This window comes from Marmota monax, unplaced genomic scaffold (assembly GCF_021218885.2).
Source record: "Marmota monax isolate L192 unplaced genomic scaffold, Marmota_monax_Labrador192_F-V1.1 WCK01_AAM20220418_F8-fsc00141, whole genome shotgun sequence".
Taxonomy (NCBI): Eukaryota; Metazoa; Chordata; class Mammalia; order Rodentia; family Sciuridae; genus Marmota; species Marmota monax.
The window spans coordinates 2,082,999-2,099,620 of record NW_026692981.1 but is presented as its reverse complement, the minus strand read 5'-3'; the positions used below and the strand labels follow the sequence as shown (position 1 = coordinate 2,099,620).

The following is a 16,622-nucleotide window of genomic DNA, read 5'->3' as shown; positions in this document are numbered from 1 at the left end:
CGCCCAGAGCGGTGGTCCCCAGCGGGGGAGAGGGGGGGGGGGATGCAGGCTCAGCTGCCTGCGGTTGCCACGGCGACGCTCGCGCCTGCGCGGCAGCAGAGTCCCTGCCCAGCCCAGGAGGTGCATCCCACAGCGCAGGGGACCCAGCAGTGCAGAGTGGCCCCTGCTTCCCGCTTCCTTCCCTCCCCACCGCGGCCCGGGTATGAGGGCTCCTTCCTGAAGAACAGCGGCCACGTGCCTTCAGAGGCTGGGGCCCAGCACCCGGTCAAAGGCCTGGGAACTGCCCCTCTCTCCAGCCGAGCCGAAAGCTGACGACTTGCAGCTTTCGGGCTGCGGATGGAAACTCTGATACTCGCCACACAAAAATAAGAGATGGGAGTTAATGCTTTGATTTACTACACATTGATACATGCTATCCTTCAAGATACACTGTCTCAATTAAAAAGATTAAAAATGAGTGACTTGCGTATTCCTATTCACTTCACTACAGCTTCTTTTTTAGATTTGTTCATTATGAGCAGCAAACAGGTACTTCACGCGGATTCGTGTGTTATGTAAAAGAAATGATACTTGCAGAGTTTTAAAACAACCTGATCATCCTTTAATATACCACACAGCACATTTTACCATTTAAAAAAAAGTTGTGATATGCTGGGATTCTTCTAAATTAATTTCATCAAGTGAATAAGAAATTTATCCCAGATCCATTCTTTTTTCCCACAGAAACGAACCATTAATTCCATGATATATGCTACTAAAATATTACACCAACTTTCACTTGTGATTAACATGTAAAACTCCTTTCCAGAGTCATTGCAAAGGGAACATCACAACAATCAAATAGGTGTTTCAGTTAACCACTGATGAAAATAAGGTCCTGTAACTTCTCATTCTAGTTTTTGCCACGGCATTTTTATGTACTAAGAAAGAAAATTATTCTTGATGATTCCTTGAGGGGGAGGAAACATAGGAAGCTGTTTTCTTTCATAAAAGGTTGAAGTAACAGCAGTGGAGCCAGAAATAGGGAACACAGAAACACACTAAACTATAAACACAAAATTCTTTATTTACAGTACATTTCTCTTGGGGTCACCCCCCTACATACACACACAGACAAACTTTAAAGCACATTTTAAACTTAAAAAAAAAAAGAAAAAAGAAAAAGAAAAAAATACTCTTAATTCATTTATTGTAAAATAGCTCTATCTTACAAGTAGCAAAACTAAAAGGTTATTTCTCTTTATGTATTTATTTTTCTCTTAGGAAAAAGGATCCATGCTGTTATAAATCTGATTTTAATCATTATCAAGACTAATTTTGCCTTTGTTAGCAACATACCTACACCATTAATCAGAAAAAAGTTAAGAAATTTTAAATCATAAGACTTCATTTATAGCTTACCAATTATGTACTATTTAAGTTGGATGCAGGATAGCTGTCACTTACTAACAACAGAGGAGTGTGGCTTTTTCTTTTGAGATTATCTAAACTTGTGAAATATGATAAGAGATCCAGGTCCAGGAACTAAGTAATCTGTTTTTTCTTTCAGTGACTTTTAAAAATTATTACTATTTTGGTGCCTGATTGAAAAACACTATAAAGGTTAGTCCCGAGATAAGGTGGCCCCTGGTGGGAATCTATCTGGAAGCTATGAACACTGACAGAGCTCCCACAGAATTTATGCCCTTTCACTAAATGACCTCACATTCTGAACACAGGCATGTTTAAACAGACATTATTATTATTTGTGTGTGTGTGTGGGGGGGGGGGTGCTAGGGATTGAACCCAGGACCTCATGCATGCAAGACAAGCACTCTACCAATTGAGCTATATCCCCAGCCTCAGACATTAATATTTAATTCAGAATTCTGAGAACATAATCTATAAAATCTTTTTTTTTTTCTGAAACAATTTTCCAGTATATTAATTCCTCTATATGAAACCTACCTTTCCAGATAGGTAGAAACGATACCTGCAAAAAGTTCAGAAGTCTACTCAAACATTTAAACTCACATGTGAAAACATTTCACAATATCACATCTAAGTTGCACAGAAGACCCCAGTGATCACTAGGAAATCTACCACAGTCCAGTTTCTCCAACCCAAGGAGGTCCAAACTTCGGGGAATAATGTGGCCCTCTTCTGCTGCTGCTCTGAAAAATATCCGATCAAAACGAAGCTTACAAGCGGCAGATATTCCAAGATTGGAGTTCATCTGTGTGTCCCATGTGTACTGGCAATGCTTAGGTTTGCCCAAAAACTCCCACACATCCAAGATGTTGTCAGGTAACCCACCACATTTAGTGACCTGAAAAGAAGAAGAAGAAGAAAAAAAGGATGATGATTCACACTGTTTTTTTTTTTCTTATTTAAAAAAGTGTTTGCTATTATCATATCTATGTGTAACATTTTAAACCAGAATGCCAAAAATGATTTGTTAATGCTTAATGTGATATAACTAGAAACATAATAAGAAGCATAATGCTACAGGGTAATACATAGGTAATATATAAATATTGAGAGAGCTATAGAGGTTCAAAATTTGTCCCTTCTCTTCTGCCATGAATACTAATTCTGGGTGTCAGATAAAATACAGAAGGCTGAACACTAAGGCTTCAGTTATTGCTGTTAGTTTTTGAAAACTGAACTTACATGAGAAGGAAAAAACTACTACACTACAAATTTAGACATAGAGCATTTATATTTTAAGCACACGAACAAAATTGAGCTTTCTCCCATTCAAATCCAGGATTTAAAAATTTTTTGTGGCCTGGGCATAGCTCAGTAATAGAGTATATGTTTGCATGTTTGAGGCCCTGGGTTCAATTCCCAGCACCAAATAAATAAACACAAAATAAAGTTGTATCTGTTTATAGTAAAATCTGTACTACACAAAGTTTATCATTCTAGCCATTTTTAAGAACACGATTCTTTGAGATTAAGTATATTCACATTGTTGTGCAACCATCACCACCATCCATCTCTAGACCCTCTCCTCTGTATGAAACTTTATATCCATTAATAACACCAATTCACAATTTCTGTGTCCTCCCAGTCCTTGGCAGTTGTCATTCTGTTTTTCATGTAAGAGAAATAGCATAATATTTTGAACTGCGTGGACTGGCTTCATTCAGTTAGAATAATTTAAGATTTATTAGCGTGTGGCATATGTCAAACTTTTTTTTTTTTTTTTTAATTTTATTTTTGTGGCACTGGGGATTGAATCTGAGCTACCACCGAGTTATATCTGGAGCACCCCTATCCTTTTCTGAGATAGGATCTTGCCAAGTTGCCAAGGCTGGCCTTGAATTTGCAACCTCCTGCCTCAGCCTCCTGAGTCACTGAGATTACAAGTATGCACCACTGCCAGTAGCTAAAATTTCCTTCCCTTTTAAGCCTCAATAATATTACACTGTATGTATATATTATGTACAATTACACTTGGGTTGCTTGTACTATTTTTTTTTTTTCAGTATTTATTTTTTAGTTGTAGGTGGACACAACATCTTTATTATTTATCTTATGTGGTGCTGGGGAATGAACCCAGGGCCTTGCCTGTGCTAGGCGAGCGCTCTACCACTAAGCCACAACCCCAGCCCTGCTTGTACCTTTTAGGGATTGTGAATAACACTGCTGTGAACAAGGGCATACAAATATCTGTATAAGTCCTTACCTTTCACTTCTTCTAGGTGAATATCTAGAAGCAGAATTCTAGACCAGATAATAATTCTTTTTGTTGTTGTTAAGTTTTTATTTTTTAGTTGTAGATGGACACAATACCTTTATTTATTTATATGAGATGCTGAGGATTGACCCCAGTGCCTCACATGTGCAAGGCAAGTGCTCTATCACTGAGCCACAACCCCAGCCCGGAGATCATATAATAATTCTACATTTAATTTTTTGAGGTCCTAAAAAATCCCTACGCTATCTCAACTAAACTGAGGGGACAGAAACTTTTAGTCCTGGACACAGTGATGGCAGGAAAAGGGAGTAAATATATTGATAATTATTATGACATATCAATATAAAGATTTTTGTCTAGAAATATACCATTACATTTTGTTAATTATTAGTGTGACTGAATATCTTTCATGGTTTTAAAATCTCAAATTTCTAAGTATGCAGAATAAAACTTGACAAAATTGGGGGGATGGGGATGTAGCTCAGTGGTAGAGCACTTGCCTTCCATGTGTGAGGCCCTGGGTTCAATTTCCAGAACCCCTGGATACATAAATAAAATAAAAAAAGAATTTCAGAAGACAAAGGGTTAACTAATATGGTCAAACTTTTCAGTTCTTTTCACCTCGCAAGTAGGAATGAAGCAAATAAACTTAACCTTTTCTAAATTCCTCTAAACATTATTTTCTCTATATGCCTCTTATTAAATTCCATATATACATTTGTTTCATGTTATCTATTTCACATGCTACATTTGTTTTCGCTAATTAGAGTCTCTCTTACCCCTAGGTATGTATATATTCAGCAAAGGCTAAACAAGTATTTTCTGCCTTGCATTTACAAGGTTATGTATACACTTTGAGTGATCAAAGGTCCTAGTTTCAACGGCTTTGATCAAAGGAACCTAAATTAGCTTCCATAGCAATAACTTCTTCACAGACACTGGACTGACTGGTTACTCACTTCCTGATCCCGTAAGTTTGTATCTCCAGCAAATATAACCGTGGCTGACTCTGGCGCCTCTTGCATTTTCTTTAATACCATTTGTAACTGACTCATTCGTTCCTTGGCATGTCCTCTGGTGCTCTCCAAATGGGAAGTCATAAGGTAAAGGTCATTTTCAGACAAACTCACCTGCAACAAGATGCATAATTATTAAAATGACCAATGATCACTAATGCTGGACGATGGTAACAAAATTGCACACTATTCAATCAACTGGTAAATATTTTACTATTCCTCTTGATGGAAGAAGTGTACTGTACTAGCCCTGGCACCAAGAAAGCTGTTTAGCAAGCACATGCTACCTGCACTTCCCCAGGTTCTCCAGGCCATTAGTTCTCTCCTCTAGATGCCTACTGCACACCGCACAGGCTTCTGTTAAAGCCTCCAGACTAAATTAAGATAGAAATTTCTCTCCAAAGCCATAAATTATTTTCAAGCACAAATGGTTCTTATTTATTGTTATATTATTTAGGACCTGGCACACAGGTACTCAAAAAATGACACTCAAGCTGGGTGTAGTGGTGCACACCTATATAATTCCAGTAATTTAGGAGGCTAAGGAAGGAGGATCACAAATTCAAGGCCAGCCTGGGAAACTTAGACAGACCCTGTCTCAAAATTGGGGGCAGTGGGGAGAAGGGTGTGTGTGTGTGTGTGTGTGTGTGTGTTGGTGTGCTGAGGATATAGCTCAACGATATAGCACTCCTGGTTTGATCCCTAGTATTGAAAAATAAATAAAAAGTCACTTAATTGAGAACCATTTACCTTTTGCATTTAAGATATTAACAACATAGGATTTGATATTATACTAAAGTTTGCAGAACCAAGTATAATTCTTTCATATAGGATTCATGCCCTTCTATAATCTGGACCATGCTTACTTGTCAACCTCCTGTACGCTATTGACTTCATGCCTCTGCACCCAAATGCAGAGAAGGCTTGTCCATACCTGTACACAAACACCTCTTGTAACTCCTAAGTGTCTGTACATGGTGATTTCCCCACCTGTACAATAAGGCTAATAGTCATTTCTCCTTTCTCTTAATTTACACACAATACCACTTACACCTCTTTATTTACTATATACACAATCTCTCCCTCACTAATCTATCAACTGTATAAAAGCAAGACCTATTTGATTCACTTTTATAAGCCTCACAAACAACAACAGAGTCAAATAGAATTACATCGAGTATAAACGTTTTTTAAGAAGTAAATGTACAATGTTAGAAAACTCTCAAATATTTTTAGGAAAAATCTAACCGGTTAAGAATTCTATTTTTACATGCCTATCTATAATTCAACAAAGTTTTTTAAGACTACTTAAAAGACTATATATAAGGAGCAAATTTTTCTGTAGTGGTTTAAAAAATGTTTTCTAAAACTAGACAACATCATGGGATTGCTTTTAAAAATTCTTAAAAAAAAAAAAGAAAAACACCTCAAATTTAAATGACTTACATGAACACACAAAAGGTTCCTCATCATTTTGGTACTTGGAAAAGGAATAATCTCTTGGCTTTTTAATTTCACTCTTGATTTCTTCAACATTATAGCTGTGAAATATCCCTCTTCATGACCTTCAAATGTGTGAGGGAAAAATTCAGTTTATCACAAGTTTCTTTACTGAAGATTTTATAACAAAAGGTAACATATTTAAATGGATCTAAATCTCTAAACTTCTTCAAAATAGCTCACGACCAATCTAGCCTATGTTTACCTGTCCCATCCCAAAGTTTTATCAGAAGCATGGAAGACATAAAAAAATAAAAATAAACAGAGATGGGGGTGTAGTTCAGGTAGAGTATTTGTTTACCACGTGCGAGGCCCTGAGTTCAATCCCTAGCAAAAAATTTTTAAAAATAAAGAATAGAAAGAAAGAAATGCACAGGTAGTTAACTTGATGCCAATATCAAATGAGAAAATTTGAGAAATTTCTGGTATAGAGTAGATGAGACTTAAACTAAGGCAAATCTAGATGAATTTATATATCATACTATATGTATTTACATCTCACGCTAGAAGAAAAATTGTTACAAATGAATAAAAAAATTTAGAAAGATATAAACCTGTCAGAAGGAAAGAGAATAAGAAGAGAAGCACAGCGAATTAAAGTTCCCAACAGCAGAAAAGAGAGAGCATGGAAACAAGTGGTAACTGGTTTATCAGCACAGCGGGGAACCAGTTGAGTGCAGATAGAGGACCACCAAGGAGAAGCAAGCAGGCTTGTTCCACCAAAGAGTGGAAACAGGACTGGACCATAAGGCTACTACAGAAGACAGGTGCTGACCTCAGGACAGGAGGCCAGGAGAAGGACTGACTACGGGGCTAAACACATCCCAAAGGTCTTCTACACCTCTGGGCAGCCAGTGGTCCGATACTAATAGGAGACTAGAGATCACCAGCTGTTATGGGAGGGGTGAGAGGAGAATGAGTGAGGTGTGGACTAGAAACAAGGATAAAATGAAGGTGTGCCTACTCAAGAGAGGGTGCCTCAGCTGCTCCCTCCCACTGACCTCCTACTAGCAAGAAGGCAATACAAGCACACCACCAACACCCAGAGACAGAGCTAAGGAATTTATTCCTCTTATTTTGTTTTTCTTGAGATGGAGGTCTCAGGTCCAGCTATGTTGACTAGCCTAATCTTGAATTCCTGGACGTAAGCAATCCTCCTGCCTCAGCTGGAACTACAGGCATGTGCTACACACAATCCTGGCTTAAGAAGAATTTTTTCTTAAAGCAACTGAATGGTTTCAGGTTAAAGGCTTCTACACACTGACACACAGACAATCGGGGATCTCCCTCAACTCAATAAGCAATTGGCTCTAAAATGAACGAATGCTTCCCTCACCTCTGGTGAGGTGTACTACCCAAACTTGCCCAGAAATATTAAGTTGCAATCGGTTCTTTAGTACCCTGCATTTAACTGTATCAAGAGCCAAGGATTCCTCGACATTTAAGTATCAGGTCTAAGGTAACATGACTGACACAAAAATAGATCAAAAGAGATGAGAAGGAAGTGAAGGCACACAGATTAAAACCTAAAACCAACAACAAGAAGAAAGATGGCTCTTAGAAATAAGCTGCAGTATTCATTAATCAAGAAGAAACATAAGGGGCTGGGGCTGTAGCTCAGTGGTAGAGCACTTGCCTAGCATGTGTGAGGCACTGGGCTTGATCCTTGGCACCACATACAAATCAATAAAAAAACAAAAACAAAATAAAGGTATAGTGTTCATTTTTACAACTAAAAAAGAAAGAAAGAAAGTATATAAGAAAGAAAACTGTTCAGTGAACAGAAAGCCTATAAAATTAAAATGAATATATCCCAAAAGTTAAGATAGTTGCATCACCTCCATTGTAAACTAGAAGACACTGAGGCAGTGTCTTCAAAATTCACGGGGAAATGACTTTCCTACCTAGAAATCTACATCCATTTAAAATTATCAACCAACTATATGAGGCTAGAACAAAGGCATTTTCAATATTCTAGGATTTAAAAACTTCACTACTCAATGAACTACTTCTTAAAAAGTAATTCAAGGGATTGGCTCCCCCCAAAAATGAAGAAGTAAACTGAGGAACAGCAAGGCATGGGATTCAGAAAACAAGAAATACAAAATAAGAGAGACATAAAGAATCCCCCAAGAACATGCCGAAAAGAAGCCCACAAAGAGGAACAAACAGAGATTGAGAGACTCTTTTCCCTTACAGTCATGGATTCAAGAATAAACTAAAATTAAATACAGTATACTAAGTAAAAGCAAAAATTAAAAACAACAACAACAAAAAAAAAAAACCCAGAAAATACTGAATATCAAAACCAGGAGATATGGCCAAGTGCTACGATAAACATACTTAGCAAAAACAAAATAAATGGAAAATTTAAAAAAATCAAATTATTCAGGGCAAAAAGACAAGGGGGACAAAAAAAGAATAAAGACTCTGAAAAAGCATAACCACAATGTAACTATCATGCTTAAAATGACTAATAACTATGCTCAGGGGGCAGCTCAAGTGGCAGAGCACATGTTCAGCACAGACAGGCCCTGGTGATATCCCAGCACACACAATTTAACTGAATTCCACCAAAAACACAGCCAGTGTTTCAAATTGTAGTACATTACATTTTTCAAAAAAATCAGACATTTCAACTACTTTTTCACATTTGTTAACCCTAAACTTTATGTAATATTCTCCTATAATTATTTTAGAAATCTTATACCTTTTTTCCCTGAAACTTATATTTGTGCTTTTTCTTCTCTATACTCCATTAGGTTAACTTAAACTTTGCTCTATCTCTTTAATCTATTTTTTTGGGGGGGCGGGGGGAGGCAGGCAGGGGGAGGTACTGGGGATTGAACCCAGGGTGCTTAACCACTAAGGCACATCCCCAGCCCTTTTCATTTTTAAATTTTGAGACAGGGTCTCACTAAGTTGCTTAGGACTTTGCTAAAATGCTGAGGCTGGCCTCAAACTTGTGATCCTCCTCTCTCAGTCTCCCAAATTGCTGAGATTATAAATGATTATAAAGATGTGCCACCCTGCTCAGCTCTTTCATCTGTTTTTCAAAGAAAAAGACAAATTAAATAACAGGAAAAGTGTTACCTGTAATAATTTCGTAACTCCTTGCTCTCTTCTTTAGATAGCTATAATATGGGGGAATAACTTCCTGTAGAAATATTACATCTGGGCTGTACCTATTTAGAAACATCAATTGAATGTAAATACTAGGTATACCATTCATTTTCAGCTACCTCAATGAAAGAAACTCCACAGTGTAAGAAACGTAAAACTGTTACCCTCTAGGGCACTTAATATCCAACATTTATACTGACCTTTGAGTCATGATAAAATGAGAAAGATTTATGTTACTTAACACTCAGCACTATTACGATCAAATTAAAAAGAACAAAGGCCAGGGATGTAGCTCAGAGTCAGAGCACTTGCCCAGCTTGTGTGAGGTCCTGGACATAATCCCTAGCACCATAAAAACAAAAATCCACCACCAAAACACACTGAATGACTTGAGAACCTATAATGATCTTGCCCTTTAATAGATGCTTTCAATGTTATCTCTGTTGATTCTCTTAAAATAGTGAGAAAACTAAACTCCAGAAAACTTAAGTGGTTTGTCCAAGTCACTAACTGGTGCAGGGTAAAAACAGATCATTGAATTTTAATTTCACAGTAGTTATAGTAATTACACACAAAGTTTACTGTGTAAAATAATTCTAGAAGGCTTCTAACAAAAATTGGTATTTCCTATCTGTCCCACCTCAAGATGCTACTCTTGGAGGCAATCACCTCACAAGTTTCTCCTGTGAACCTAAATCTAATTCTAAAGCCCACAACACTGAGCTGTCATTCCATAGCTATATAAGACACATTGTCATAGTAAATGATCAACAAAAGTGATACTTACAAAGTTAAGTAGGAACACACCCCACGAGCCCTCTCCTGCAGACTGTTTAGATCCAATCCATCAATATTCCACGTAATGAGAGAGAACATGCTGCCATCTTCTTGCTGAGTATTTTCAGATAGGCTGATTTTTGAACTGGTGGAATCAGTTGTTTCTTCACTGGTTAGGTCAACACTAGCAAAGATCAGAATAATACACAACTTTGCAAATAATCTATATATTGATTAAAAATTCTTTTGTATTTGTAGCCCTTATTTTGCAGATATAGACTAAGAATACCTAATTAGAAAATCCAAAATGTCCTCCCAGACTGAAACACTTCTTGTTCCAAGCATTTCAGATAAAGGGTACTCAGCTTAAAATTAATTAATTATGTTATCATTTATTTTGTGGTGCTGGGGATTGAACCCAGGGCCTTGTGCATACGAGGCAAGCACTCTACCAACTGAGCTGTAGTCCCCCTTTGCAAGCACTCTACCAACTGAGCTGTAGTCCCCCTTTATTTATTTATAGGAAAAAGAAGTTTTCTAGCTTTGCCAGCAAAAGAGCAGCACAGGCAACTCCTGTCCCAGAGGCTGTGATTCTGCCCACCAAGGGGAACAGGGGGCTTTTACTGGATTTGAATTTCACTTGTTAATATGAGAGGGTCATTTCTGAGATTTCTGGTACCATCCCCAAAGTCTGAATTACTTTGTTCCTGTGGTCGGTGAGTGCTCAAGGACAGATAACCCTGCCTAGATGGGGAAGAAAGGTAATCCTGTTTCCCCCAAGATTAGGGAAGAGCAGGCAAAGAGGAAGAGAAAAAAACATGTCCATTTAAAAATAAGTCACAGTGGCAGAGTAGCAAGGGCTAATTCAAAGAATAAAGTGGACCACTGTTACATTTCTACATTCCATTTCTACGAAATCTCTAAGCTACTCCTGCTGAGGCAAGGTTGTGGGGATTAACCCGTAAGTGAAATTTAAGAAAGCCCTAAAAATATCTGTTCATAGAAGACTAAATGTTAAATGACTGAGGAAAAATAGATTCTGTGTTATCCAAATGTTTGCTCACTTACATAGTTATAACCAATTCAATATCCTTCAGGTGTCATTAAAATAATTTTTTAAGAGGGCTGGTGATGTAGCTCAGGGGTAGCATGCTTGCCTAGCATGTGCAAAGTCCTGGGTTGGGGCCCCCACATCACACATGCGCATAAAACAACCAGAGCCTCAAAATAGACTAGGAAATGTAAGAGTTCCAAATTTACTTGGATTATGTTATTTAAAGTAAGCGCTCACTGTTTTAGATTAAAAAAACAACTGCAAATCCTTTTCTATTTCCTTAGTTGAGTGGGGAAGTCTAGTATTCCTCCCCTTGAATTGGACTTTAGTGACTTGTTTGACGAATGGAGGACAGTACAGTGGAAGGGATATGCTAGGACTTCTGAGGCTTGGTCATAAGCCCTGCAGCTTCCACTCAGGCCTTTTGGAACCCTGAGTTGCCCCTTAGAGGCCGGACTATCTTAAGACTGCCATGAGAGGCCATATTTAAGTTCTCCAGTCCATAGTTCTACCCAAACTCTACTGCACCCACATTAAGGCCCCAAATAAATGAGTGGAGAGAGAAAACATTAAAGATGACTGCTAAGGGGCTGAGGTGTGGCTCAGAGGTAGAACACTCGCCTGCATGTGAGGCCCTGGGTTTGAACCTCAGCACCACATATAAATAAATAAAATAATATTAAAAAAAGATGACTGCTAAGTATTTATAAACTATAAATTCAAGAAATCTATAGTTTTAATTAACTTAATGCTGACTGCTATGGCTTAGATGTTGTTTGTTAAGCATATATTCATGTGTTTGAGGCTTGGTTCCCGGGGCGGCAGTACTGGGATTTTTAAGGAGTGGGCCCTTGTGGAAGTCCTTAGGTCAGTGGGATTCCTGTCCTTAGAAGGAATACTGGATTCAGGGAACAAGTTCTCACAAGAGTGGGTTCTTTAAAAAAACCCTGAGCCTACCTAGTCACTCTCTGGCTTCCTGTGTCAAGATGTGATTGGTCCGCCTGCATGTACTCCTGTCATCCATGTGCCATACCAGGCCCTCTCCAGAGCCTGTGCCATGTTGTTTAGACTTTCAGATTCCAAAACTGTGAACTGAAAAAAACACTTTTTCTTTATAAGTAGCTTAACTTGCCTTTGCTCTGAAATCACTCATTTCTAAGAGGCCCTTGCTCCTTTTAGTGAAGAACTGTGTTTAGAAGCCAACATCTATCTTGGTGCCAGATGAACTTAATGACCATTTTGAAACAAAATATAAATCTTTTAAGTTGTCTTTTTTATACACCACATTTGAGAGCATAAAAAAAAAAAATGTGTAAGTGCAAAACTTTCCTTTGAGTTTTATCCTCCCCAAAAGCTCTTTCTTCCTCAATAATTATTTACTATTGTATATTTTTTCAAACTCTTATTGCCAAAGAGAAAAAGCTAAATGATTCCAGTATTTTGTCAAGAATGTTAGCACCTTCCTCTTTCACTGGAAGCATAAAAAAAAAAAGCAGGAATATCAGCCCTTCACTTTTGTCCAATTTTTTTCTTCCACAGTTATATATTTTAAAATGTGTATAGTACTGAACTGGGCTGCATATGTGACAGTGATCCCATAAGATTATAATGGAGCTGAAAAATTCCTATCATTTAGTTACCTTGTAGCCATCTTAAATTTATTTTTAAAAATTTTTTTAGTTGTAGATGGACAAACTATCTGTATTTTTTAAAATTCATTTTTATGTGGTGCTGAGGATTGAACCCAGTGCCTCATGCATGCGAGGCAAGCGCTCTACCACTGAGCTACAGTCCCAGCCCCAGCCATCTTAAATTTAACATCACATTACTTGGGTGTTTGGGGGTGATGCTGGTACGAACAAATTGTACGGTCAGACACATAAAAGTACTACGTCATATAGCTATGTAAGGTAAATTAATTCTTGATCATAATTGTTTTAGTCAGCTTTCTCACTGCTGTGACTAAAGGATCTGATCAGCACAGAACCCAGGGGTGCTCTACCACTGAGTTACATCCCCACCCCTTTCTATTTTTTTGAGTCAGGGTCTTGCACTAAATTGTAGAAGCTGTCCTCAAACTTAGAATCCTATTTCAAGTTGCTGGGATTACAAGTATGCACCACTGTGCCCAATCTTCCTTTCAAAGTTTAAAGATGACCACCTGTAACTACTTCATACAAAATGTAAGCACTCTTTCTACTCTCCTCAATGGAAGACAATCCAAAGTCCCAATAGATGGGATTGTCATGAATAAAGCACAATAGTGTTCTTAATCAGAGCTGACATTTACTGACCTCTTCCTAAGTGCCAGGCCTATTCCAAGGGTCTTATATCTATTAACTCATTCAATCCTTAGAACAACCCCAATGAGGTAGGTACTATTACATACCTCAAGAGAAAGGTTACTCGGTTACTAAATGGCACAGGTGGATTTATATCTTTGCATTTTGGCTCCAGAATTTATGATCTTATTTACTGCACTATTAGTTCTTCTCCTTGTTTCACTGTAATCCAACACCATGTGTGTAATTTATGCATAAATATCCATAATAAGTTCCATAAGTATCCATAATACTTAATGTGGGAAAAGTACCCAAAGAACTGCAATAAAAACTTCCATTCAGAAAAATGGAGAGAGAAACAAACTCCAAAACTAGTGTTGAACAGAAATAATAAGGAAACTGAACTTGACTTCCTCTCCAGTAGTAAATGCTTTAGTCTATCTGATGCCTTAGGTTCTATGTTTGAGAACAGAGTTCCTCGGCTTTAAATCACCTGAGGTCTTGTCAAAATGCAGATTATGATTCAGCAGGTTTGGGAGGGGACCTGAGATTTGGCATGTCTAACAAATCCCCAGGCAGTGTCATGCTGTTGGTTAGGAGTAAGAACGCTGTGAACAGAAACATGCAAGAGGCAGGCTCAACATCAGAATCACCGGAGCTCCTTAAAAAAAAAAAAAAAAGGTCAATAAGGTGGGACTGGGGTTATGACCCAGTGGTTGAGCACTTGCCTCGAATGTGTGAGGCACTGGGTTCGATCCTCAGCACCACATAAATAAATAAAATAAAATAAAGACATTGTGTCCATCTACAACTAAAAAATATTTTTTAAAAGTCGATAAGGAATAAATGGGTCCCACTTCACACTAATTAAGTTCTCTATGGAGTGGGGCCCCAGGACAAAAATTTTTTTTTTTTAACTCCCCAGGTAATTTTAATCCGTAGCTAAGATTCAACACAGCACACCTGGTTTTAAGAAAAATTTTCCTTGTCTCTCCTGAGACACACTAAATATAGATTCTAATGTAGAGGCTAAATCACTTTAGTGTTGTTTGTTTTTGCTAATATCTTAGGAATTTACTGAAGGTTCTACCCACTGCTTTAACATAATCAAAGCCCTTGTGCAGCGGCTTCAATTTTTCTGGTCACAAAATCTTCCTAAAGCCAACATCAAAAATCTAATCAGGTCATGATACATGACTATTTACGCATTAGAAACACCCAGAAGCTTGACCTTTCTCTATTTTCCTCAGGAGAGCTGAGAAAACTAAAGCCGCAGTCTTCTCAGTAGTTGCTCAGAGGTTTAAGAGACAACAGACTACAGCCTTATAACTTTCCCCCCCCTACCAAGGTACCATTCTAGAGTAGGGGACTTCTAATAGCCCCCATGTCACACTACTCAACTCAGTACATTTTTTGTGAGGACCTATATCAAGGAGTTCACTTACTTTGTTTTGATTTATCAGTCTGTTACAAATAACAGACAATGACTCAGAAAAGAGTCTGCACTGTGACTAGCCAACAGTACAGGCTATCCATAAAGTGGGAAGAACTTCATAATTCAACACACACTAGCTGAGACTATTACCTGCCAAATATTGTGTCATATTTTTGAGAAATCAATAATAAATAAAACAGATGTCTTTACCAAACGTGTAGTGTAGTAGAAGATATAAAATACTGAACCACAGTTAAGAGTATGGGGCAAGTTATGACAACGACCACCCAAGATGCTATACACAAGTACCTAAAGGGGGAAGCTTATCCAGACTTGAAAGGTCATGAAATTTTCAGCAGGTATCATGCCTAAACTGAGTCCTCTAAGATAAATATTAGTAAGAAAGGAAGGAGAAAGAGAAAGTCTCAAGCAAAGGTAATAAAGAAAAACAAATATGGTCCACTGGAATAAATGAAAGTTTGATGTCTGGAATTCTTCCCGTAAAAGGAAAAAGAGGGTGGCAGATGAACATCCTGGAATGATAGGCAGAGTGACAATGGAACTTATAAGGCAAATGGGCTTTATTTTATGAGCAATAAAGCAGGAACTGGGGACAGGTCACTTAAATAAAAGGAGTGTGGATTAAAACCACCACCAAAACCTACTGTTCTGGTTGGCCAGCAGAGAGCAAACAAACAGAAAACAAGGAGACTTCAAGTAACCATTCTTGGGAGGGAGGAGAGTAGCAGGGCTTGAACCCAGGAGCGCTTGTGTGACCGGGGGCCTGGCTAAGTTGCTGAGGCTGGCTTTGAACTGGCGAGCCTTGCCTCGGCCTCCCGAGCTGCTGGGATTCCAGGTGTGCATCACTACACCCGGCAAGTTACCATTTTTTGAAAGAGGATCTAACCTCACTCCTTTCAAATTTCGTACAATTCAGGTGAAACTGTCATCAGAGCCAGGCGCAGTGGCGCAGGCCCGTCAGCCAAGCTTGCGGACAGCGGGTAACGGGCAGCCGCAGTCTCAGAACAGGGATCCGGGCGCGGGCGCGGGCGCAGGCCCGTCATCCCGGCGGCTCGGGAGGCGGGGGCAGGAGGACGGCGAGTTCAAAGCCAGCCTCAGCGATGGCGAGAGCTTAGCATCTCGGGGAGACCCTGCCTCTAGGTAAAATACGGCACAGGGCTGGCACGTGGCTCAGTGGTCGAGTGCCCCCGCGTTCAATCCCCAGAACCAAAAAAAGTAAGTAAATAAATAAGTAAACAGGGACGTAGCTCGGGACGCCCGCCCCCGGGCGCCCGCTCACCAGGCCGCGGGCGGCGACGCCTCCCCGGGGCGGCCCTCCTCGGCGCTCTCCTCCACCGGCGGCTCGAAGTAGGAGTTCAGCGCTCTCTGAAAGGCAAAGGCACAAGCTGCAGCGGGGGCGCCGCGGCAAGGCGAGGCGCGGGGCGGAGGCGGCCAAGCGTACTTCCATCTCCCAGTCGTTCTCGGCCAGGTAGCACTGGGCCACGCCGGCGTCGCAGCGCGCCACCGAGGCGAAGTCCTCGCACAGAAGCCGCCGCCTCTTCCCCTCGGGTTCCCCCTCGTCCGGCGCCACTACCACGCAGTCCACCCGCTCCATCACTCGCGCCGCCCGTCGCCCGTGCGCGCTCTGCGCAGGCGCCCGACGCTCCGGTGCTCCCAGTCAGCAGTCCGGCCGGAAACGCGCTCGGCTCTCTGCGGCCCACGGCGTTGAGGACACAACGCGCCTGCGCGT

The 16,622-nt window shown here is 39.7% G+C and overlaps 1 protein-coding gene across 2 annotated transcripts; it reads right to left on the bottom strand.

Moving 5' to 3' along the window:
* Nucleotides 1–1,041: 1,041 nt before the first annotated feature.
* Nucleotides 1,042–16,620, bottom strand: Tdp2 (tyrosyl-DNA phosphodiesterase 2). Of its 2 annotated transcripts, XM_046452489.2 has the most exons (7): nucleotides 16,335–16,620; nucleotides 16,173–16,258; nucleotides 10,112–10,285; nucleotides 9,295–9,386; nucleotides 6,148–6,266; nucleotides 4,645–4,815; nucleotides 1,042–2,308 (listed from the first exon to the last, which is right to left on the bottom strand). In XM_046452489.2, the coding sequence occupies exons 1-7, from the start codon at nucleotides 16,485–16,487 to the stop codon at nucleotides 2,027–2,029; spliced, it is 1,077 nt and encodes a 358-aa protein (XP_046308445.1). In that variant the 5' UTR covers nucleotides 16,488–16,620; the 3' UTR covers nucleotides 1,042–2,026. The 2 variants fall into 2 exon arrangements, with proteins under 2 accessions (XP_046308445.1, XP_046308446.1); XM_046452490.2 differs by lacking the exons at nucleotides 16,173–16,258; nucleotides 16,335–16,620 and adding an exon at nucleotides 12,113–12,553.
* Between the last annotated feature and the right edge of the window lie 2 nt (nucleotides 16,621–16,622).

Bases quoted from the DNA above. Each gene is read 5' to 3' on its own strand.
- Tdp2 (XM_046452489.2), bottom strand. From the start codon at position 16,487: ATGGAGCGGGTGGACTGCGTGGTAGTGGCGCCGGACGAGGGGGAACCC. The intron at 6,267-9,294 runs GTAACACTTTTC...ACACATTTGAAG, and splicing joins GAGTTACGAAATTATTACAG to GTCATGAAGAGGGATATTTC. The intron at 2,309-4,644 runs GTGAGTAACCAG...TCTTCTTTTCAG, and splicing joins CAAACTTACGGGATCAGGAA to GTCACTAAATGTGGTGGGTT.